This window comes from Nicotiana sylvestris, chromosome 8, assembly GCF_000393655.2.
Source record: "Nicotiana sylvestris chromosome 8, ASM39365v2, whole genome shotgun sequence".
NCBI classification, from domain to species: Eukaryota; Viridiplantae; Streptophyta; class Magnoliopsida; order Solanales; family Solanaceae; genus Nicotiana; species Nicotiana sylvestris.
This window is the reverse complement of record NC_091064.1, coordinates 1,429,013-1,454,927: the sequence shown is the minus strand read 5'-3', so window position 1 is coordinate 1,454,927 and position 25,915 is coordinate 1,429,013. Positions and strand designations below refer to the sequence as shown.

Genomic DNA, 25,915 nt, shown 5'->3' with positions numbered 1-25,915 from the left:
GACTAGTTTATCATTATGTTGATCGTTCTTATCTTATTTACGGATTATGGCATTGCTGAGTATTGATTCAAAGTTGAGGTTGGTATTGTGAACCAAAGGTTGAAATAAGACTTGTTCTTGATATTTCTATCTCCATGTTGTTATTGTCACTTGTTTTGGTGAGGTGGAGAGTTAATGCACGAAGGGTAATGCTGTGCCATATTTTTGTGAGTGTTAATGAACTAAGGGTGATGCCATGTCATGTTGTGATTGTTAATGCACGAAGGGTAATGCTGTATCATGTTATGAGAGAGTTAACGCACGAAAGGTGTTGTCGTGCCATTTCTATTATTTCGTATGGTGAAGTTGAGAGTAAAAGCACGAAGGGCGATACCGTACATTTTTCCTTTACTGTATAACTTGTTCCTATCTGTTTAAGGCATATTGGTTGATTAGATTTTTATCACTCCTTTGATTCCTTATCTTGTGATCCCCTCAGCATGTCCCCCTCCAAATATTACCTGTCTTGTTCTTTTTACTGATATTATTAGCATATATATATTGTTATATAGTACATTTTGTTTTGTGGTGTCTTGTACTAACCTCGTCACTACTTCGCCGAGGTTAGGCTCGGCACTTACCAGTACATAAGGTCAGTTATATTGATACTACATTATACTTCTATGCATATTTTGATATTGTACTTAGCTGTTGGCTTCATCTGATCGGAGACCCAAGGTAGTCTTGTTGGCATCCGCAGGCCCTGACGTCCCCTTCTATAAATTTTCTTTATTGTTTCATTTGTATCGAAAATAGTTGTACTTCTTTCAGACAGTTACTTGCAGTTAAATCTTAGAAGTTCGTGGATTGTGACTCCAGATTCTGGCTAGCTTTATATACTAAGATTGTTATGGATTTCCGCACTCTTTTCAACTTATTATGGTTTAATTATTGTTAATTACTGAAAGGTTTAAGAATTGATATACTGATCTCTAATGTTGGCTTGCCTAGCAAGTAAATGTTAGGCGCCATCACGGTCCAAACGGTGGAAATTCCGGGTCGTGACATATACCCCTCCCTGTTAGCCCTCTTTTGCCCCTCATTTATGCTCTCTACTAGCTTCAAATATGCCATTTTCTTAGCTTCCACTTTCCTTTGAACCTCTTCGTTCCGCCACCAGTCCCCTTTGTGGCCACCAGAAAAACCCCTCGAGACCCCTAACACCTTTCTCGATGTCTCTCTAGCACAATTCGCTGTCATAGACCACATACAACTTGTGTCCCGGCTACTCCTCTAGGCCCCTATAGCCAGCAACTTCTCCCCCAACTCCTGGTCCTTGTCCTTGCCCTTGTCCTTGTCCTTAGTCAATACACCTCACCTGACCCTAGATATACCAGACATAGCCCTCTTCCTCCTCGTCCACCTGATCTTTAACTCCATAACCAAAAACATATGTTGGGTCATAAGATTTTCACTCGGGATGACATTGCAATCTGTGCATAAACCTCTATCATATTTTTTGAGAAGTAGATAATCAATTTGGGTCTTGGCCACCGTACTCCGAAAGATTATCAAGTGCTCCACCTTCTTCGGGTAACATGAGTTAGCAATCACCAGCTCAAAAGCTTTAGCGTACTCCAGCAGCAAGGTACCTCCTCCGTTTATATCTCCAAAACCGAAGCCACCATGCACACTGTCATATCCCTTAAGCAACCTCCCAATGTGGCCGTTAAAATCACCCCCTATAATAATATTCTCTGTGGATGGCATACCTTGTACCAACCCATCCAAATCCTCCTAGAAGCGCCTTTTAACCTCCTCGTCCAAACCCACCTGAGGCACCTAATCACTAATTACGTTTAGAATATACCCTCCCACGACTATCTTAATGGCCATTAACCTGTTATTCACCCTCTTAACCTCAACCATTAGCTCCATTAGATCCCTATAAACTAAGATGCCTATCGCGTTCTTCCCTCTCACCCTCCCTGAATACCACGAATTAAACCCATCAGCCTCCCGAGCCATGTTCTCCACCCATTCAGTCTCATGGACACAGACTATGTTAATCTTCCTCTTATGGAGAATCTTTGCTAACTCTATAGAATTTTCCATTAAAGTCCCTATGTTCCATGACCCCTCTCTTAACCTATACCATCCATACCACCCCTACTCTCTACCCCTTCCCCCTCCCCACTCGCTCCCCCTAAGGACATGACCTCACTCTATCATAGCTCGGCGCGGCCACTAGACCAGCAAAAAGCTACAAAAAGAATAGACTAAAAAAGTAACCCTACAAGTACACAAGGTGCTAGTCAGGGGTACAGGTAAGCAGGCAGAAATTATGTATTAGCTATAACATTAAAGTAATGGACAGAGACATATATAAGCAGGCAAGTCTAACTAAATACAATTTAAAACAAGATACTGTAGATGTCAAAGAGATAGGCAAGCAAAAAAATATTGATACCACAAATACCAAAGACATACTGTAGATGTCAAAGAGACAGGCAAGCAAAAAAAAATACAGATACCGCAAATAGCAAAGACGGAATGAAAGAACCTGGAGCGAGTTTTCCTTAAGTATGCCGGATCTGCTAAGACCACTGACAGTCCTGTTGTGTCCTACCGGAAAGCTATTTGGAATTCATCGGAATTAATGAAACTCGCTGGGAATCAATACACACATCGGGAAATAACCTGTCCTCGCATGGAAAATATTGCACCTATCTAAAGAAACATAATGCACCCACACATATACACACAGAAGGGAAGAGAGAGAAAGGGAAAGAGAGAGATAGGACGGATAAGATGGAGCAAGATGATATGGGTCACCGGAAATATGCTATAAGGGTTGTCGGACTTGTAGCAATCGCCTGAAACACGCTCTCACCCACCCGAACGGAGAAAGACGGGGTGAAGAAAATGATGCCGGTAGCGAGACGGGCCATAAGATACCGAAAAGATGAAAGAAAGAATAAAAAGAGAGAGAGGGGGAGGGAAAGAGGAAGAGAAGGAGAGAGAGAAAGGGGGACGGAAAGAGAGAAGTAAAACTTACCTATGATGGCACCTGCGACGGCGAAACGACAGATGCAGGGGTGTAGCTACTAGGGGTTACCTAATGATAGGCTATAATCTCATGTTTTAGTCGTTTATCACACTCTAATTCACTTTACTTTAATTGTATTTGAGTTTTAATCGCTAGTATTTTGTACTTATCGTGTGTTTTATGCCTTGTAGGAGTGATTTTGAGTGATGTAGATGTTACAGAGCTAATTCGAGCTATTTAGAACTTTGAAGTTTGAGTAAAACCCAAAGGATTAAGCCTGGATCGCATTCGGGGTCGAGAACCACATTTGGATATCAAAAAGCAAGGAAAAAGCCAGACTCTGAGAAGACAAAACACATGCGGCGCGTGGTGCGCCGCATCTGTACAATTTTGCTGCCTGTTGAAAAGTCAAGCTCTCTGAAGATCCCCACTGCTTCCTTGCATAGCGCGTCGCCCCATACGACGCGATTGAACAAATTTTACATAGTGAAATTCCTATTTCGGCTAAGAAAAGGTGGTTTCGTCTGGACCCGACTTTACTTGGTATAAATACATAAAAAAAATATTATTTTCTGGACTTATGACACATAATCAACCGAAGGAGGCTAAGGAAGAGTTAGAGGAGCAAAAGCACGAGGATTTCATCATTCTTTCCTCACTCAAGACCCGAGTTTGGATCAAATCTATATTTTCCTATCTTTTAATTATATCTCTGATGAATTACTCCATGTCTATGGAGTAGTTCTCTTTAGGTTTTGATGGATTTGGTGTATTGATATTTGTGGATTATAACTCTAGTTTTTATGTATTGAAGCATTTTTGGATGATTTAACTATTACATCTACATTCACTTGTTCATGTAATCGAGAGAGGCATAACTTGTGATATCTTTGCATTATATTGTTGATTGAGTTCATTAATTCTTCTATGTTATCGAAAGATGCTAGTTGAATCATTGATTAAACCTAGTTAGGAGGATAATCGAGAGAGGTTCTCCTAAAGACCAATCCACTACGCATTCTTGCATATCTTCATAGAGTTTAAATTGGTTCATCTCGTGAGGTTGAGACTTAACCGAAAGAGGAGTTTCTACTAAACAGTTAAACTAATAATTAAGTGAATTCGAAGAGACTCACTTGAACATTAGACGTCAATTATCTAGAGTTAGATCCCAAATAATTATCTTGCACCTATCATATCAAAACCCTATCTTCTCCCATTGATATTTTTCCTTGCTTATTCATTGCATAGATTGTCATTAGCTAATTAGCTCTAGATTCTTAGTTAAATTTTAGTATTCATTATATAAACCTCAATTGTTGATCATTTTGGATAGCAATCTAGCTACAACTACGATAATACTGTTTTACTTCAATCCTTGTAGATATGTAATTATATTATATTATATTCGACTGGCGAGCATATTTTAAGTGTGTATTTTGCACTCGTCATTACGGGGGTTTAGAAAGTTTAGAACATTTAAAGAGAGAGACTCAGAAAGCAAAACACATGTAACAACGAAAAATTAAAAAGAAGAAAGAAGATTTATTAGGAACTTAGTTGAACGGTCCAAAGGAAAATGATAAAATTAGTCCTTCATGGTTGAGGGATTGGTCTAAAGATAATCCTTTAAAATATGCATTTAATTAATTTTAGTTCTTTATTTTCCCAAAATTCGGCACTTCCAGTTTAAAATGTCTCGCGTGCTTCTCAAGTCAATTCCGTCAAAGATAACATTGTCATGTGTATTAATAATAAGATAGACTAATATCACTTAATTATACTAAATATAAAAGATTAAAATTACTCATGTGTATATTTAAAGAACCATTTAGATCAACTCCTAAACATAAGGGACTATTTTTGTTATTTTCTCAACCGTTCAAATACAAAAGTTTAATTTAGACTACACTTATTTATAAGGCAGAATAGCCTAATAAACACTTGTACTTGTACGCATATGTCATCCTAATCCCTATATTTAAAGAAGTTTCATTCAGGCACTTATAATTTTTCAAAGTCGATATTTTAAACCTCTTTGACCATTGACCGAGCATATGTGACAACTTAATGGTGAGTTGTATAAGATGCGTATATTTCATGCGTACAACGAGCGTGAATATAATATTTAAAATAATTAAAATAAGAAAAAGACAAAAAAATTAAAAACAAAAACATATTATGTTTTTTTCTCGTTCACCCCCCCCCCCCCGTACCCGTATTTTTTTCTCTCTCTTTATCCCTCTCCCCTTCTCGTTCTTCCCCCAGCCCCTGCCCAATTTCTTTTCTTTTCTTTTTCTAAATATTTTTGAAAATAAAAAATTGAAAGAAAAGAAGGAAGAAAGACAAAAGGATTATTAATATTTTTTCATGTAAAATTAAAAGAAAAGGTGATGTAGCATAATTTTATGTGACGTGGATTCTAGCATCATGCTATTGAGAGAGACACAACGTCACATGGGTTTAAAATGTTGACTTTGAACGATTATAAGTGTCTGGATGAAATTTCATTGAATATAGGGACCAGGATAATAAATGTGCTCTATCAGGCTATTCTAGCTATTTAAAAACCATTAGAAACTAATATTACATGAGAAAAAAAGGGTAAAAATAGCAAGGTATAACCAGTTTTCGGACTGGTCATTCAAAAATAGCCAGCGTTTACCAAGTCAATGAAAAATAGTCACTATTTTGCTGCAACAGAGATCGGTCCAGAATAATATACTGGAGTTCGGTGCACATGTATATAAACTGCAGCATATTATGCTGGACCGGTATACTTTGCTGGCTCCAGTATAATATACTGGAGACTGGAGCACCGGTGCTCCAAACTCCAGTATATTAATCTGGCTATTTTTGAATTTCTCCCAAAAAAAAAAAAAGTTGAAGATAAAAATAAAAGAGTTGGGGTGTTTTTAATAGGAAGATAAAATGTTTTTTAAGAAAATATTTTTCGTGAAAAAGTAAATTTTTAGTGTTTATGATGACAAAATTTATTTTCGATTAAAAATATTTTTCGTCAAAAGAATGGTTTCACTCAAGTATGGACGGACGGAAGTCATTTTCCTTACATCTCTTTATTAACTTTTAATTTTATATAATTATTTTAACTAACTCCCCCGATAGTATTATTAATCTTTAATATTTAAATATTTCATCAAAATACTCTTCAATTTATTAATATAATTCATTAATTTTTTATATACTTTTTTCTAAAAAATTATTTTCCAAGAAAACATTTACTTCAGTTAGGGCTGTGCACGGATCGGATCGGATCGGATTTAGCATATTTCGGATTCGAATTTCGGATTTCGGATTCTAGAAAATGCAATCCGAATCCGATCCGAATTATATCGGATCGGATTTTAAAGTTTGGATCGGATCGGATATCGGATCGTATTATTATGCCTCAAAGTTAAACTAATATGTATATTTTCTTTGTAAAAGAGGCAATACATTAAGAAAAATTCATGTTTATGCAATTATGAGAGTACTATGGTGCCAATATAGCTAAATCTAGCAATTGTAAAGGTAATAACTTGGAGGTTGATGTAAATTAAAGTGTAGTATTTATACCTGTCCTGATAATTTCGGATTTCGGATTGGATTGGATTAAAATATACCAATCCGAAATCCGAAATTTTAATAAACATAATCCGAAATCCAATCCAATCCGAAATTCAAAATTGAATGGATCGGTTCGGATTGGATTTTGGATATCCGATCCGAACGAACAGCGCTAACTTCAGTCATATCAAAGTAACACAAAAGCTTGCAATCTCAAAACTTATTTCACAAATAGCCAATCTCTCCTCTTTCCGAATCAACAATTCCGCCAAAAGGTGAACAAAGAGAAATTAGCAGTAGAAAGAGATGGAAGTATGAGCTGTAGTTGAAAATGAAATCCACATTTCTGTTGTGTTTTCTTCTGTTTTCTACTTACCTTTGCAATGGGATCGCATCAACTTCATCTGCGATGCATACGAACAATTGGGCTGTTTTGGTCTGCACTTCTCGTTTCTGGTAATTTTTGCTTTTAGAGCTGATTTTTAGCGATTTATTGACAGATTTTGTGCTGGGGTTAGGCTGGGAGGGAAATTAGGGTACGTGAACTTGAAGAACCATCGTTAAATAGCTTATGATCACTCTAACGTAGTACACTACTAGTAGAAAATTGAATTGAGGCATAGTTAATTGGTTGTTTTATTAGAATAATTCATTGTAATGAGCTTTTAAGTCAACTTTGTGTGTATATGATCTTACATTAAATGTGGATGTATACCATGTTATGATCCTTCTTGAGCCGAGGGTTTATCGGAAACAATCTCTCTATCTTCACAAGGTAGGTAGTTTGCGTACACACTACTCTCCCCAGGCCCCACTTGTGGGACCGCACATGGTATGTTGTTGTTATTGTATACCATGTTATGATCCATTGTAAGGTATGGGACTTGAGCCCTACATCGGTATTGCAATATGCTGATGTGGGGTTTATCTAGTCTTGAGCTCTCCTACCTCAATAGCTAGCTTTTGGAGTGTGGTTCTCCCTGTGTTGTATCATGGCCATAAAAATGATGTGTCTATGACACCCAAGAGTGAGGCTTAGTGGTCAATAAAATAGGAGCAAATCCATGTGGTCTCAGGTTCAAATCCCTAAGTGGAGGGAAAAAAATGCTAGGTAACTTCTTCATATATGGCTAAGCTTTGGTGGGTAGAGTTACATGATACCTGTGCTGGTGCGACATCACAAGTACCCGATCGAATAGTTGAAATGCATTCAAGCTGGCCCGCACACCATCGTCATCGAAAGAGAATTTGTCTATGATGGAGTCCTATCAGCTCTTATTAGGTGTGATAATTTTCACCATGAATGGGGGACTAAAAGAGGTGTTTATTGAAGAAGTAATGGTGGTAGAATGATAAGTTTTTAACTGGGTTTAGCCTTGATTCGAGAAATTACGAGTTTGTAAAACCTGTTGTTGTTAATTAAAGGCTCTCTGTGTGCATTGCAATACTCTTACTTTTTAGCTGGTGCACTTCAAGTTTAACTATAGACACTGGATTTAGCCTTGATACAGGATAATCAAAGAGTTCCTGAAACCTTTTATCTTTACTTAGAAAGCTCTATATTTGCAAGAGGCTTGGCTTATTTGTTTTTCCTCTTCAGGTTTAATTACAGACACATGGCTAATACTTTGTCTTTGTACAGGTGAGAATCTTGCTGTTTTAGTACCCATTGTGATCATCATTGATTATCTTTGTCTTCCTTTCCATTTCTGAGCTTCATTAGCTGTGCTCTAATTTCTTTTCTATTTGTTCTTTGAAATCAGAACTGTAAAACGATTAGGCATACCTGATGAAAGAATTATTCTGATGTTGGCTGATGATATGGCTTGCAATTCTCGGAATAAATACCCTGCACAGGTCTTTAACAATGAAAACCACAGGCTAAACTTATATGGAGATAACGTTGAGGTGTATAAAGTTTCTTCCTTTGTCTTGTGCCTTTCAATATTGCTCCCGAATTTAATGTTAATTCTGTAAGATATTCTGTGTGGTTGACATTTCCTTAGCATTATCAACTTAGCTATTCTTAACATGTTCGAGATACGTAGTATTGGATGCTGATGGTCAACACTTAAATTTGAGGATAGACAATGAAAGAAGACGGCATGGAAGACCACACTGTCATGCTTTTTTGGAGTATATGTAATAATTAGAACAGGCGATTGTTTCATAATGATGAGCAAGATGTAAAAACACCACGAGATTTTTTTTTGTTTCAATTGTATTTTTGATGTAAGGAGGAAATGCTATGATATATGCATACTGGTGGAAGACAATGAGTGACACAAAAAGAGCTAGATACACGTCTTCCACAAATTTGTTGACAACAACTTGGTGTTTATTATGAAATCTTTTGACTTATCAAAGAAAAAGTTCAAGCATTTTAAACAATTTTAGCTGGGTGGGGTTGATATTTTTCTCCTCACACCGTTCTAAATTAAATGTTGCACTAGAAATTCTCTTCAATTCACTTCTATATATATCTTCGGACTGGCTTATGAGTATATGAATTTCACAGAATTCAGGTTGTTTTTGTTATGTATTTAATTTAGTTGTCTAATTAAACAAGCTTCTAAACATCAGGTAGATTATCGAGGTTATGAAGTAACGGTTGAAAATTTTTTGAGGGTGTTGACTGGTCGTCACGAAACAGCTGTCCCAAGATCAAAACGTCTTCTTAGTGATGAAGGAAGCCACATACTTCTGTACATGACAGGGCATGGTGGAGACGAGTTTTTAAAATTTCAGGATTCAGAGGAGCTTCAAAGTCATGATTTAGCTGATGCAGTGAAACAAATGAAAGAAAAGCGTAGGTATAGAAATCAGCCTCGACTTTCTGTTGTTTGTTAATTTTCGTTAAAAAATAAAATTGATTGTTATGCAAAATTTGCTTAGGGATCATATGGACTTTGTTGTCTCCCATTTTAAACTGATAAGGGCTTGTTGGATGTCTGCTCTGAATCTACTCTGTTTGATGCTATGGCATTTATGCACATGACTCCTTGTCGGTTGTAGCTTCTTGATGATGAATTGATCAGATAGTTTCTTTGCTGGTCCTATGAAGTGATGCTTTGTCATGACTCCATTGTTGAATTTCAGATTCAAGGAGCTGCTAATAATGGTTGACACTTGCCAAGCTGCTACTCTTTTCTCTCAGGTGACTTTTGCCTTTTTGTCATTAATGCACCGCTGTTCTTGGAAAATGTTGAATGTCACATTGCTACCCTGTATTCTTGCATCATCTAATAATAGTTGGTCCATAACTACCAATGTTCGTCCATACTCCTACTGTTGTACTTGAAGCATCTAAAGGAACTAATTTTGGCTTTATGTGGTTGGTCTTTTAATGGATTTTTGTTTTCTGTTAATTAATTTATTTGTAATTATCTCTAAGTATATTTTGAATGACTCGCCACGTCCTAACCTTTCAGCATGCCAAGTTATTTGACCTTCCCAAGTTTAGTGATTTGGGATGCTAATCTTCACCTGCAAGATATTTGCATGACATGACTTAAATGAAAAAGCTAGACTTTGTGAAGACTGGCCTTGATGCAATAAACCTCTGTTGAAGACGTGATTCGTTTTCATTCATCATTTTTTGCAAGTTAATACTCTACTCAGGAGTTAACTGTAATGATTCTAGTCAAATAGGATCGATGGTCATGATTGGGGTTGAAACTTATTCTTGCTCCAGAATGTGCCGATATAGGTCCTTGCTTATAAGTTGATGAAAAGCATACTCTGAGCGAACTGAATTTCTAAATCCGAATTCAATAGGTATCCGACATGTGTGGAAATTTCTGAGGAAAGCCCATATTCCAATGCTTTTGAGATTAGAGTCCCATGGTCGGGCTATTGGCAGACATCTGTACCTTAATAACTATCTTAAATCTCATTTTCACTTTGATTTACATTCTCTTTATGGTAAGGATGCCTTTATCACCACCCCCTACCCCCCCACAGAAGGAAAAATAATGGGTTAGATTACTTTCAAATCAGGTTCAGTCAATGCATAAAACATTCTTGGTTGGTCCGTCTCACACATTCAGTAACAGGCTCTCTAACTAGGTTGGTAGAACTGATATTTATATTTTTGTAGCTTCAATCACCCGGCGTTTTGGCAATTGGGAGTAGCATGAAAGGGGAAAATTCGTACTCGCATCACTTGGATGCTGATGTAAGTGTTAACTTAATGAAAGACTTGTTTACTATGCCTACTATGTCGACGAGGCAAAAGAATATGTTCTCCTTGTACTCACAAAATTGTGTGAGTTTTCATCCTCCTTTTCTTCTCTGGTACAGGTTGGTGTTTCAGTTATAGATCGATTCACATTTTATACCCTTGCTTTTTTTGAGAGGGTGAACATGTATGCTAATGCCTCATTGGGCAGGTAATTACATTTCACAACTGGACGCAATACTGGTCGCTTTTCTTGATATCTATAGATTTTAAGCTGCTTTTCTTGAAATCTATGGATTGTATCAACTATTGACATCAACTTAACTATCCATTGCTAGTTTGTTTTACATATTTTTACTGTATTTTAAGCTACACAAGTGCAATAGTCTGTATATACGTTTATGATATATAGGATTGCCCAAGACCATATAAAGAAGCCACGAAATCCCCATCCCACAGATGTGGGACTCAACACCCCCCCCCCCTACGCCCAGGCCTGCAAACTGAAGCGTGGATAACATAAATGGGGGTCCAACATAGGTAACAATAAATTGGGATGGGCCTAGCTCTAGTACCATGATAAACAGACCTTGGGCCTAACTCAACCTCGTAAGCTAGCTCATGAGGTGAGGATTGCACAAGATTATATAAAGAGACCACGAAACCCTCATCCCTCCGGTGTGGGGCGCAACAATTTAAAATGGGTATAAATTATTCCTTGATGGAGATTAGGCTTGCATCATTATCAAAAGGAGAGTCATCCACTAGCTGAGTAAGGTAAGAGAGAAAGGAGATATCTTCTTTGAAGCTGCAATGGCCATCAGTTATGGGTTTTACTTGATAATAAAAATGCTGAAGTATATTCCTTTAATTGATAATTGGGGATAATTCAGAAATTTTGAAGGATAATTATTGGCTGTTCAAGGGTCTGACTGTGGCCTGGCCCACAAGGATTTTCTTTAATAAAATGGAAAGAGTCTTATTCAAGGATTTTAGATAACCATATCGAGTACATTTAAGCAGGTTTGAACTTTACATATATTTAGAAATGCTGCTTGGGTTATTGAAGTCTTTTAAGCAATGCTTGGAACTCTAGAAAGGGGACTGTTATAGAGGGTAAACGGGAGTGCGTACTTGGTAACTTTGGTGATAATTGCCTTGCCTGGGTTCGCATCTTAGATAACCTACCTGCTCAAGTTGTACATGTCATATGGACTCGAGCAGCAAAGTGGACCAAAAGTAGATCCAGAATACTTGGTGTAGTTTGCAAAGGTTAACTGCACTGGGGGCTTGACTGCTGGTAGTTCCTGCTGTTACATTGACTATGCTCTCATGGATCCTAGAAATTATGTGTGCCTCTCTTCCTGTTGTTTTTTCCAATCTCCTTTTTCCTGTCTTAATCAGAAGATGATATTTGTTTTGGACATAGAATTTCTTTAATTTTTTTAGACTTTCTTTAATCTTTTTCCCGTTGCAGTCTTTTCAGTTCATATAATCCAAATATGCTGATGTCAACTGCATATTATCGAACAGATCTATACCCTCGTCAACTAGAAGAGGTACGACTTTATGTTTGTTCCTTTACCATGCAACCCTGCCCTCCCCCAACCCCAACTCTCCCGAAGAAAAAGGAAATACGTGGAAAGAAGAACTCCATGAAAACCCAAAAAGACAAAAAAAGAGAAAAGTAAAGGATCTTAGTGGAGATAGGTAGGATAAAATAAAAGGAAAAGTTGCAGTTCTTAGGTCCCACTTTATGTACAGTTGATCGGTTAAGAAGCTGAAGATCTTAATTTGACTTGCATGACAAATTAGTAGTAGTAGAAGAAATTAACAAAATAATTGTAAAAGAGCTAATTTAATAGGACCCCATCTTCATCTAAATACAGTGCACTTCATTTCTTTTAGTTACCTACCAAGAGGGCTTAAAACTGCTTACCACGAGCACAAACTAGTGTCAATAACTTGCTTTAGTATGCAGAAGTGAAGTAAAAATAATAAAAGAAGTGCTAAAAGAGGTCCAAAATAGCACAGAATTTTATGAATGTTTTTCCCCTTTTATGTTCAAATTGAAACAACAGCATGAGACAGTCAAGTATCCGTTAAGCTGTCCTAAATTAGATGACTAACTGAAATGTTACTCTGAAAACGATTACCTAATTTGTTCTTGTCATCCAACAAACTAATTAGACTGCTGGTGTTATTATGTGAAAGTGAAACGGGCAATCTCTGACTTTGATAGGTACCAGTGACAAACTTTTTCGGTTCAGTCATGGAGACGGTACACACTGATTCTGCTTATAAAGCATTCACTGGTAAAGATTCCACAAAGTCCACATTAAAGATGCCTCTTGGGAAATCCAGCCAAGGCATACGACGAACACTTGCAAGTTCAGATGTTCAGTGTCCAACTACTGACTCAAATATTGAGGTAAGTGTTCATTGCCACACTCTTTCTAAGCTCTTCTGTTGAAAACTTATCGGGTTATTGCTAATCCCATTTAGAAGAAAACAAAGTTTGATTAGGAATGAATGCTACAGGATCCACAAGATTCTTGTCCTTTCACACATTTTTGGAATTCGGTGGATGAGAAAATGAGAAAGGTTAAGGGTCTAGATACCTGGGTGAGCTCTGGCTTGTTGTTGATGTTTCCGTTGGTGGCATTTTCCTCTTGGCTCTCATTTTGAAGGTAAAAGAATCCGCCTTTCTGCTCACTGTTATTTTTCCAATAATTAATATAATTGGTAGCAAAAAGTGGACAAATTCTCCTATACAAGGTGTAAACTAATTGTCATGACGTTTACTTTTTCTTCTTCTCCATGTTCAAAAAAAAATATATCATTAGTATCTTGATTCTAGCGAAATTTTGGTATTTATAATGTTTGGAACTGTTTTCCAACTTGAAGTGGAAAATTTATGATGTATCATGTTCCGAACATCTTTATTTGAGACTTTTTCGTACTTCAAGCGAATTAATACTGTAGGACACTCCCCTCCCGTGGGCTAACAGAGACTGAAGCTCAGTAATTGCTAGCTTCTCCTTGCCATTCTGTTTCTTACTCTTAATTGCTCAGCCCGCCCCCCTCCCACTCCCATATCATGACTACCTCCTCTTCTTCATCTCTAATTTAAATTTCGTCCCTTTGATGTGTTTCTGAACGCCAGTTGGGCCCCACTTCCTATATAATTACCTGCATCATGCATTTTTGGCCCATTCACTCCCCTTCTTCTTCCTCCTTTCTTCCCGGTGCACCATAGCCCCATCAACTCTGATGACATTGCAACATAACTGAAGATAGGTCTACTTCCACTTGCTATGTTATATAATCGAGATCCGACTTTAATCTATATTGATTGGGGTAATTCTTCTAGCAGCCCTAACCCATATTCTCCTTCATCTTCCATGCAAATGTCCTTCTAACGGCTTTTCATGTGGTGTATCTAACCATTCCTCGTATGTCTTGCTTTGTCAAGTTTCATTTTGTTCACATTAGGAAATCTCCACCATATTTATATGGGCAAACCCAGACAACCTGTTGTTTTAAGTTGATAACTCTTAAGTTTCTTGCTTCTTAGACTGGTAAATACCTTTCAAGTTTACATTATAAACTGGCCTTTCAGATCAATTCTACACCTCTTTATAATGCCTTCTGCCCTTTAATCATGTAATCGTGTTTCCTTTCATGCGAAACTTCAACTTCTATACCTATCCCACTACGAAAGGTAAAATTATCCTATCAAACACCGTCATAACTGTTAGTCTCTACAGTTGTGCTAGGATAAACTGTTTAACTACTGATTTAGGCTGATATCTGATTCTGCATTTGTCTTCTGCTATTCTTCCACTCTGATGTAGTTTGTTACATTTTCTCTTTTGGTTTTTAACATTTGAGCCAGTTTTTGCCGATCTCAGAAATGGAGGCATATCGATTGATACCCCAAAGGAGCGCTATTGGTCCTGCGTTATTTGGCTTCCAAGTTTGTTGAAAATGTTGGTTCGATGCAAGCTGTTCATCTCAGGAAAAGTGCACAAGCGGCTAATTGAGGCTCACCATTGTACTGCAAAATAGAGATTATTGTACCTTTGGCAAGTAGAGCAATGTAAAAATTATTAACCATTAGGTTTGCGAATTCTTAAGTTGAATGGTAAATGTCATATAGCTGATGCTATTACAGTTAATTTAAGCTTTATGGGGATCTCTTTGAAGGATATTATGCTTCAAGATCTCCTCAACTGAACACTCTATCCTCAAATGTTGGAAACATAAGCTAAAGGAAGTAAAAATGGAAAACTCTATCTCCTCAACTGAACACTCTATCTCCCGAATGATCATAGTACGGGCACTCATCTAATATAAAATCAATGAGTAGATCCCCCTTCCCCTTCCCCATACCATAGCCTGAGGGATAGCGTATCTACAAAAGAGAGAGTGCGGGCCCTTGCTGAACATTTAATTTTGATCTTGGGTAGCAACTTTGGTGTCCGGCGGAACTCCTTATAAAAAATAATTTTATTTCTAAGGCTCAAAGTCGAAATATTTACAGCTTGTTTGAATGGTTCTTATCTATTATATTGTATACAATATTTGTTACAAAAATTTTATTGTATCGTATCTTTAAATCTATTGTTACGTAACATGATTTGGTGTGTTTGCGTCGTTACCTTATTTTTTTTCCTCTAATCTTGCCCTGCTTTAATATTAAATAATCATATTTTATCTTTTACCTTACTTTTTTTAATAATAATTCTACCTCGTATTTTACTTTTTCTTTATAATATTGCAAACGATGACAAATAGTACAATATATTCAATAATTATATACATCAAAACGATACAGTACAATACAATACAATATAATATTATAATATATTATGAAACCGATACATGACAACCATCCAAACAAGCCGTTAGTTAAAAATAAGGGATACTTTATAGCTATTCTACATTTCTACCACAACCTTTGGTAATTTTCCCGGAGATTATGGACCCGTTTAGCCATAAGTTTTGCCAATTTTGAGATTTATTTAGCAAACTCATATTTGGCTATAAATTTTGCCCACATTTTAGCAAAATTACAAATCCCAAAATCACCCCAATTGCTGATTTTGGACCAAAATCCCAAAATTTGAGAATTATAGTACAGATTTTTTCAAAATAAATATTTTGAAAACGTATGTCTAAACACATTTTCATCTTCAAACCAAACTTCACCCAAATCAGATTTTTCAAAATAAATTTGGGAATCTATGGTCAAACGAGTCGGGAATTCTAATTCTTAACTTGCTCCTGCGACTTCCTTCTCATTTGGTAGGGCATGCTATGTTTCATTATATAAAGCCAACCAAACGACCCCTTAAGTGGATAAAACCTTGGGCTTCTCCGTCTCACCATTATCACACTGTACAAACTCCAAATGCTATCTTCAGTACAAACTCCTCGCCTTCTCCGTTTCCCTAATTTTCAATCCCTCTCTCTCAAATGCCTCCACACATCTCAATCTCAACTCACCACCCCCCTACCCACCTCCACCACCCCACCACCACCACCTTCCCAAATCCTCACAATCCGTAAATCCCTGTTGTCCCGTGAAATCACAGCCGTTGATCTCGCCACTACTTTTCTTCAACGCTTACGTCACACAGAACCGCAGCTCAAGAGCTTTTTATATGTATCCGACGTCGTTTTGAAGGAAGCTGAAGAGATTGATAGGAAAATTGCTAACAATGAGGAGTTGGGCCCACTTGCTGGGGTTTTGGTTGGGGTTAAGGATAATATTTGTACGGCTGATATGCCTTCAACTGCAGGGTCCAAGATTTTGGAGAATTATAAACCCCCATTTGATGCTACTGCTGTTGGCAAAATGAAAAAGTGTGGTGCCATTGTTTTTGGGAAAACTAATATGGATGAGTTTGGTATGGGGAGTACAACTGAAGGCTCCGCTTATCAGGTACTCCGTCCGTTTCAATTTATGTGATGTTGTTTGACTTGACATATAGTTTAATAAAGGAAAGAAATTTTTGAAATTTGTGGTCTAAACAAGTCATAGATAGTTGTGTGGTCATAAATCATCTCATTAAGGTATGATGGGAAGTTTAAAATTTAAAATTATTTCTAAATATAGAAATGTATCATTTTCTTAGGACAACCAAAAACGAAATACTATCACATAAATCCGGAGGGAGGGAGTAACGTACAGATTCTTATTTTATGTATAAGTCAAGAATTAGCTTAAAGGTTATTCTTTTTTGGCATTTTTAGATGCTCATGCTCTTATGTTTTGTATTAGCTTAAATGTGTATGTTTAGTATCACATTCGATCTTAAACAAACTAATACATAGATCTTCGCCTAAGTTATGCCAGTATTAGTAACAAAGAGTTTTACACGGAAAATTATATGACGTATTAGTTATATGGAATTTGAGTTAGCAACGCAATGCCGAAAACTAAAGGTTGTATTCACTAAGAAAAATTTTACCGGTATTTTTTTCCCCTTATAAAATAAAAAACCTATCGAGCCCCATGTTTAAGTGCCCATGAGTTAAACTTTGAAATTGGGTGAGTTTGCAATTTGCCGTTGGGACTGTATTACAGTTTGTAATAAGTTGAGTTGTACTTGCATATTTTCTTGTTTGGCTGCCTAATGTCTGCTTGTACAATTGAAGTTAGGAGAATAGCTTAATTCTAATTTGTCAACAAAAACAAACAATTTCAAGTTTCTATGTTTTGCTGTTAATCTAAATAAAGTTTCCATCTTTATGTCTCCAGCCTCATTTATTTTGGGGTTCTGAGTTGAATACATCAAGGTGTATGCGTTGGAACTTAGAAGGGTTAGAGTGGATTCTCTACCATGTTAAATATGCGAGTAGGTTCTATTTAATATCATCAGGTAGTAATGACATAAGAGTAGCTAAAAGAATTTGCTCTAACGAGTCCGATTTGTAACTTAACATGGTTTACTCAGGTGATGCATCTTGGTATTATTAGGTGACAGCAAATCCTTGGGATTTGTCCCGAGTACCAGGTGGTTCATCAGGGGGCTCAGCTGCAGCTGTTTCTGCTAGACAATGTATGGTATCATTGGGAAGTGACACTGGTGGAAGTGTTAGACAACCAGCTTCTTTCTGTGGTGTTGTTGGTTTGAAGCCAACATATGGGCGTGTCTCTAGATACGGACTTGTGGCATATGCTTCATCTCTGGATGTTATCGGTTGTTTTGGCTCATCAGTTGCTGATGCAGGCATTCTCCTTCATGCAATATCTGGTCATGACAAGTTTGACGCAACAAGTAGCAAGCGAGTAAGCTTTCTGTACATGTTCTTTGCTTTCTGTAGTTCATGACTCCTTGTATTTGCCTCAGGTATGCTATGTTTTTCTATTTTAGAAAGGGAAAAAGAATCTCCTCTACAACAGCAACATACCCAGTATTATCCCACATCGTGGGGTCTAGGGAGGGTAGAAAAAGAATCTCCTCTATTAAGTTTTATTCATTGAATACACTTGTGCTTGTTATGAATATGAAGATTTTGGCATACAAAGTCTCAAAGAGTGAGTTCTATGTTATTAATGAGTGGTTGGGGGAAGAGAGTAATGTAATCTGATTCAAGTCTAATAAGAGCTTGTTGGTATTTCCTTCTGATATAAACAGCCACATGGCTATACAGTCTGCTAGTGGTATATGTTTAGAGGTTTGCTTTAATTATTTGGCAATATTACTCTTCAGGAAGTTCCCGACTTTGCTTCCCAATTTATTGCTAGAGATCATTTGGACTCCAAACCTCTGAAAGGATTGAGAGTTGGTCTGATCCGAGAAACCATTGAAGATGGAGTTGACCCGGAAGTAATTACTTCAATCCGTGGTGCTGCTAGTCATCTTGAAGAACTAGGATGCACCGTCACCGAGGTATTCTTCATTTTTTCGGTAGTTATGAACCTCATGTTGAGTTACCATATTCTGTGGCGTTCCTTATTTGAAATTAGTTGTTAATTTTTACTTTTGCAGGTCTCATTGCCATCCTTCTCTCTAGGATTGCCAGCTTACTATATCCTTGCTTCTTCTGAATCTTCTTCAAATTTGTCCCGCTATGATGGTATCAGGTGATGCATTAAAGAATTCTTTTTCCATCTGAACTTTCCTTTCCATTCCTCGGAGCAAATAGAAATACATAACGGCAGTACTATCTTCAATCCTCAATTTTTAGATATCTTTTAGGATTCCTCAGCTCTAATCCTCTGTTTTGGAAGCCAAATTGAAGGAGAGTAACTAAGTACCTCGTTAGTCTTACCATTTAAAGAGAGCAGAAAGTAGAGGGAGTGCCGAACAGATATATTCTTTTTAATTACTGCATACCAGTCTCAAGAACTAAGAATTTACTGCCATTTTGCTAAGAGAATAAGTGGATACCAACCATAATTTAGAAAGAGAAGTTATAATCTCGGAGACTGCCTGACATTAGTAATGATAAGCTTTCAAAATGTTAAAACCCAAAAATTCATGGGTGAAGACCCAAACATAAGCTTCGGAGAAATTCTGCAGAAAGTAGTTAATGTACGATTAGAAGTATTACATCGGAGCTAGCGTAACTTCATGTGATGTCAAAATGCAGGTATGGCAAACAAGTTGTTGCCGATGAGTTAAACTCCCTTTATGGGGAATCTCGTGCTGGAGGCTTTGGTTCTGAGGTACCAAGGAACAAAAGTTTTCTGTGTAAAGTAGCTTTCTAGTGGTTACATCACAAAGGATCTCCTGCTTCCCCTTCTCCATGAATGTGATGACTTTTGACAACACTATTGGACTGAGTGTATTAAATGTCTTTACAGGTGAAAATGAGAATCCTAATGGGGACATATGCTCTATCTGCTGGTTATTATGATGCATACTACAAGCGAGCTCAGCAGGTTGTACATCCATGCACTCAGAATATTCCAAGTCCTCATAGTTATATATAAGTTGAAAGTGCAAACACTTTCTTATATTCTCATGCATCTCAAGATAATTAATGCTAATATAAGCCAATTAGAACTAAGTAAATATTTCAGCCTCTTAAATTACCTTTTTTGTGTCTCTGGCAATAATGCTTATACAAGACAATCTACACGTCAGTTTCTGACTGTGAAGTTCTAACTCCAAAAATTTATCAAGTTGAGTTTTGATCAAGTGTGTACGTGGCATTTAGAACCAATCATGTTTGGTCGATGCATCTATTAGACTCGATAATTCATATTTTAATGAGTTATGTAACCCCAATTTACAAGTGCTTTGGTATTTTCATGTTCATTTAATTCTTTGAGAAGTTAAAGAGTGATTCTATTCCAGGTTAGGACTTTGGTAAGGGAAAACTTCAGGGCAGCATTAGAGGAGAATGATATTTTGATTTCACCTGCTGCACCATCAGCGGCTTACAGAATTGGTATACTTCTTTTAGCTTTTGCTTTTACTTCTACTGATGTATCTACTTTGCAGTCTTGCTTAAATATCTTTTTCTATTCTTTCTTTTTATTCCGTAAGACCCTTCTATTGAAAGGCCACACTAACTTTGACTAGGACATGTGACATTTACAGGTGAAAAGAAGAACGATCCATTGTCAATGTATGCTGGTGATATCATGACTGTAAGTAGTTTTGTTGCTTCTTATATTTCTCTTGGTAATTTTCGAACTTTTTTCCCCTCTAGTCGGTTGATGATGTAACTTGTTCGTTTATTCTCTATTCTCTTCAGTTGATGATTCTTTTTATCATCGGCAGGTCAATGTCAACTTGGCTGGTCTTCCAGCATTAGTTCTCCCCTGTGGATTTGTTGATAGCAGCTCTGCGGCCCTTCCCGTTGGTGTTCAGATGATTGGTGCTGCATTTGAAGAGGTGGGTCTCAGTACTCCGATTTTTCCAGTTGGTATTCATATTCCAGTATTTAGGATAAAACAGGATATTTGAACGTGGGGGGTACTTTGACTTACTTAGACCTCTCTTTTGAGAAAAGTTAGAGAAAGGGGGAAAGAGGGATGATATAGCTACTTAGCTTGAAATTGTAATCGAGTTAAACATGAGCATCTAAAAAAGAAGTGCTGAATACATTCAGTTCTTTACGGGACTATAGGAAAGAATAATTGGTAACCATGGAGTACAAAAAAAAAAAAAAAAAAAAAAACTCTTGTAATCCCACAAGTTGAGTCTGGGGAGGGTAGTGTGTACGCGGACCTTACTCCTACCTTGAGAAGGTAGAGAGCCTGTTTCCGATAGGCCCTCAGCTCAAGGAAAGATGAAATGGAAACTATGTAGCACGAATGTTCGAATTTAACACAAGCAAAACTTAATTAGTAGAAAATGATTAGAATTTAGAAATTAATGCAAACACCAAGTAGTTTTAGAGTTCACTGAAGGATATCCTTGTCTATGTTCTGAAGAGATTTTCAAATCATTTGAACCTTGCCTCACATGATTTCTAGTCGTATATGTCCTTTTCTTTTCCTTCTCTTCATGCTGTTATTTGCTCATGCTCACATATGTGTGTGTTTGTTTCCCGCTAAGACATGCTAAAGTTCTTGATATTTTACTTACTAAAATGACTGCAGGAGAAATTGCTTAAAGTAGGCCATATCTTTGAGCAGACACTGCAAGGCTGCTCTTTTATTCCTCCTATAGTAGCCGATGAATTGGCATGCTAGTCGCGAATTCTTGCACATTTGTGGGAGAGTGTTCTTCCACTTGCAGCAGTTAATCAACCTAGCGATTTCAGACACTGGCGAAATAGCTTATGGTGGAAAACTCTGTGCTAATAGGAAGACAGATGCATCCATTCCATATCAAATGTTCCGCCAAGCTTTCTCTGCTCGTGCCACATTTGACACAAAACTGATATGTTCAGAAGTTTCTAGTGCTGAATTTTTGTAAGGAGGATTGGCGTAAAAAATATGCGCCAATTGCGAATTCATAAGAACTCTCAAAAAATTGGGACACTGTTACTTATTGAAAGCATTTTTCTTAGGTGTAAATTAGCTTGCATAAATTTTGAACACCTTCATCATGTACACATTTATTTCATATTTTTTATTTTCTGGAAAGTTGTATTTCATAAATTCCCTTCATTCTGTTTATATTCTGGAAAGTTATACATATATAACTTGTTCTTATGTTCAAGTGCTCTTTCAGAGTTGGCCCTTGAATATCTTTAATTTTTATCTTTGTAAAGCTTCTTATCTTTATCTTTATCATCATCTTCACTTTCATGAAATTCATCTTCTTTTTATAAATCTTTGCATATATTGTGAATCAAGACTTTAGCAGGCAATCAAACTATAGTGCAAATTCTTTTTTCAAGGTCTTTGATCTGTTATGAGTACTTAAGACAATTTTAAAGACATTACTTTTTTACATGATTGACATAGTATAATCTTATGAAAATTACTGGTAGTCTGGTATAAAAAAACTTATATTCCCTTCCTTCCAATTTATGTGGTGAGTTTGACTTTGCATAAAATTCAAGAAAGAAAGAATTTTAAAATTTATCGTCTTAAGTCTGTCATGACTTTTTTGACAGTGTAAAATACTTCGAAGATAAATAAAAAATTTAAAATTAAATTGTTTTTAAATATAGAAAGTTGTCTATTCTTTTGAGCGAACTAATAAAAAAATATAGATAGCCACATAAAATAGAACAAAGATAGTAAAAAGGAAACCAAACAGCCTCTGATTGTAATCTCTAAGTAATAAAGGACATGTTAGTCATTACATAATATAGTATACAATTTAAATATATTAATTAACAAATATAAATATTTTTGGCCACAGCTAAATCGAAATGTGTAACTTTCCCATTAAAAATGGGTAGAAATGGCGTTAGATAGCCATTTTTTAATGTGGCATTCAGTTTTATCTAGTATTTTAATGCTGAGCAAAAATAGTCATTACTCTATTAAAATATTATGTACACATCACTCATGAAATTAAGGACATGATGTCCTAAAGTTTAATAACAGAAGGTGTAAATACATGACACTTTGTCCTTAATATTTACACAACACTTATGAAGTTAAGGACACCATGTCTAGTTCAGGGGTATTTTCGTCCGGATGGATAAAAATTTATTAAAGAGCTAGCTAAAGAGTAAATATATTTTAAACAGTGGCTTAAAAGTAAATACAGTTCTAATTAGTGGCTAATTGTGCACTTTCCCAAAAAGCAGAGTGTGATGAAGCCCACGAATAGACACACTTATTAGGGGTGGGCATCGGTCGGTTCTGTTCGGTTATGAATATTATGGGTTTAGCATATCGGTTATCGGTTTACAAATTTGATAAACCGATAACCGAACCGATAAGATATCGGTTAATCGGTTATCGATCATTATCGGTTCGGTTATCGGTTTACCTGATAAGATAACTCAATATAGAGTTAAGCAAAAAAGAAAAAACAATTTACTGGAGTCAAGCAAAAAAAAAAAGAATTCACATATAGTATACTATCCATTTCTGCATTATGTCCAGTGGCCACAACTGGAATAGTACTAATTCTTCAATAACAGTTGTCCAAATACATTAATAATAATACAAAGTAGTAGCAATTTTACCTTAAAATTAACAAGTCCAAACATATAGTACTAACAGTTCAAGATAAACTGGATGTTGTTTGTCAAATGCCTAACTTGAAAAAAGAAACTATGGAGCAAAATCTTGATCTATGCATGGGCAATACTGATACAGAAATGAAAAATACCTAGAAGGCAAGAAAATGTTATCTTGTTGTCAAAGCTTAGCATACTGTATAGAAGAATAATGTTCAAAAATATACCTGAAACTGACGAAGATTGTCGATTGAGAATTGATAAGTGCGAAGAGAAATTTGTAGTAGGTATAGGCTGCACAACATGAGCTCACAAAATTAAGAAACGAAAATTAAAAAAAAAGAATCATTAATAATCAAAAATACCAATATGAAGATGAATTTTATTATAGAAATTAAAAGCCTAATGTATAAGACTACAGACTTACGTTAAAGCAATTGAAGAATACGGCTGAAAAATAACAGGAGAGAATGAAGTGACGCCCTAGCATATGCATATACTTAAGGGTTTAAGTCGTAATTTTATTAATTCTTATTGGGTTATCGGTTAACCCATTAACACAATTGGCAAATTAAGGCCCGAACCGATAACCCAATAGTAAAAAAATTCTAAACTATTGTCGAACCGTTAACCCAATAACCCGATACCGATAACCCAATAAAGAATTAATGGTTCAGGTTATCGGTTTTACCCGATATATGTCCAGCCCTAACACTTATCCACCATTAGAATTGATAGAACGGACATTGATGTAATATCTTTAGCTAGTGAAGGGCATCTGTCGCGAATAGAATAACATAATAAGAATTTATATAAGAGATTTCTAAAGGGTGATGAACGAAGCTTCTGAAGAAGAAAAATAAAAGCCCGAAGTTTTTGCGAAGCTATCAAAATAAGAATTTATATTGAGAGAAAGAGAGAGGAGGAAAAATTTAAGGTATTAATGCCTTCTTATTTCAATTTAAAGTTAGTATTATTGGTAGCAGGGGCGGACCTAGAGCTTACAATACGGGTTATCGGGAACCCAGTAACTTTTGCGTAGATCTTGTATTTATATTAAGAAATTCACTAAATATTTGTAAATATCTTACTGTGAACCCAGTTATTATTGCATATTAATCTAAAATTACGGTAGGAACCCATAAGCCTCAAATCCTGGATCCGCCTCTCATTGGTAGTTTGAATTAAATTGTGTTAATTGGGATTTGGACATAGTGAAAATTCAACCAAGATATAGACTGAATTGAGAAAGTTAGGGTTTAGAATGTAGCAAAGTTTGAGGGTCTTATGAATTAGATCACATGTTTGAGCCATGCTCAATGCCAACTAAGCCCGGTATTTACGTGGAAAAGGGTAGAGGGGCATTGTTGGTCATTAGGAAAAAACTTAGGGATTGCACACCCAAGGGTTTGTATCATAGTGGTCAATGAAGCGGGTTTAGAACCGTGATATCTCAGTCTAAACCTTGGTGAACGGAATTACTTAATACCTGTGTTGGTGGAAGGTATCACTAGCAAGTACCCCGAGACAATACGGTTATAAAAAAAACCTTAGGATTTTATTGATTTATATGATTTAGAAATATTTTTGAACTATATTGATTTTATTTACCAAACCATTTCTTGAGATATTTACTGTTACTAGATATGGATTTTTCACGTATCGTTACTTGAAATGTATCTACGTTGCAAGCATTTTGCTAAAGTTTGTTTCATGATATGAATAGATATGGAACTGGACTCCCTGGTATCCTCTTACTACTGTTTGATATGGATATTATGTAGTTTTGCTAAAATGTAGTTTTGTTGGGGACTTTGACGGATTCTATATTCAACAGCGAGTTCGCTAGACCTAGTGCACTTTGTAACTCTACATCACAGTTAGAACTCTTACCGATGGGGAAGTAGAACTAGCATACCGTCAGTTATGTCTCTCAATAAGTAGTGACCATCATTGTGGTTTGACTCCATTGAGAAGGAGTTCCCGAGTTTATTTTGGCTATTCCTCATGTAAGGAGCCCTACTGATTACATTATTCATTCTTAGAAACCTACCAAGTGTATGTATTTGTTTGCAGCATAGTATTTTACAGTTCTTATAGTTATTGTTTTCTACTAAAGCTATCGTGGATAAGTGCTATCTACTTATTAATTTAGTGAATTCACTCTTTCACTATTATTGTTTTACATCGACATCTATTGACACCAATGAGAACTTCCCTAAATTTGGTTCCCCAAATTTCAGTACAGGTGTCCCTGCATTAGTTCTGGGCAAAGAGAGTTATAGCCTGTTTGGCCAAGCTTATTTTTGGCCAAAAGTGCTTTTTTTTTGGGCCAAAAGCACTTTTGGCCTCAATTTGAGGTGTTTGGCCAAGCTTCTGGGCGGAAAAAAAGTGCTTTTGAGGAGAAGCAGAAGCAGTTTTGGAGAAGCAGAAAAAGTAGCTTCTCTCCAAAAGCACTTTTTTGAGAAGCACTTTTGAGAAAAATACACTTAGAAACAGTTTTTTAAAGCTTGGTCAAACACTAATTGCTACTCAGAAGTGCTTTTCAAATTAGCCAAACACAAACTGCTTCTCACCAAAAG

The 25,915-nt window shown here is 36.4% G+C and overlaps 3 protein-coding genes across 4 annotated transcripts; 2 read left to right on the top strand and 1 right to left on the bottom strand.

Annotated features, from left to right (window-relative positions):
- Positions 1-1,353: 1,353 nt before the first annotated feature.
- Positions 1,354-1,749, bottom strand: LOC104246812 (uncharacterized). Its single transcript, XM_009802694.2, has one exon. It carries the CDS (start codon positions 1,747-1,749, stop codon positions 1,354-1,356), a length of 396 nt encoding a protein of 131 aa, XP_009800996.2.
- A 5,054-nt stretch (positions 1,750-6,803) lies between these two features.
- On the top strand, positions 6,804-15,015 carry LOC104246808 (uncharacterized). 2 transcript variants are annotated; one of them, XM_009802691.2, is made up of 11 exons: positions 6,804-7,051; positions 8,196-8,237; positions 8,359-8,503; positions 9,179-9,408; positions 9,695-9,752; positions 10,695-10,772; positions 10,898-10,986; positions 12,253-12,334; positions 13,018-13,206; positions 13,317-13,465; positions 14,690-15,015. In XM_009802691.2, exons 1-10 carry the CDS (start codon positions 6,927-6,929, stop codon positions 13,461-13,463), a joined length of 1,185 nt encoding a protein of 394 aa, XP_009800993.1. In that variant the 5' UTR covers positions 6,804-6,926; the 3' UTR covers positions 13,464-13,465; positions 14,690-15,015. The 2 variants fall into 2 exon arrangements, with proteins under 2 accessions (XP_009800993.1, XP_009800994.1); XM_009802692.2 differs by having other exon boundaries at positions 14,674-15,015.
- Positions 15,016-16,094: 1,079 nt separating this feature from the next.
- LOC104246811 (glutamyl-tRNA(Gln) amidotransferase subunit A, chloroplastic/mitochondrial) lies at positions 16,095-21,849 on the top strand. The gene is made up of 10 exons (XM_009802693.2): positions 16,095-16,725; positions 17,764-18,075; positions 18,500-18,679; positions 18,779-18,873; positions 19,383-19,458; positions 19,597-19,674; positions 20,093-20,186; positions 20,339-20,388; positions 20,522-20,635; positions 21,346-21,849. Exons 1-10 carry the CDS (start codon positions 16,192-16,194, stop codon positions 21,436-21,438), a joined length of 1,626 nt encoding a protein of 541 aa, XP_009800995.2. The 5' UTR covers positions 16,095-16,191; the 3' UTR covers positions 21,439-21,849.
- Positions 21,850-25,915: the final 4,066 nt, after the last annotated feature.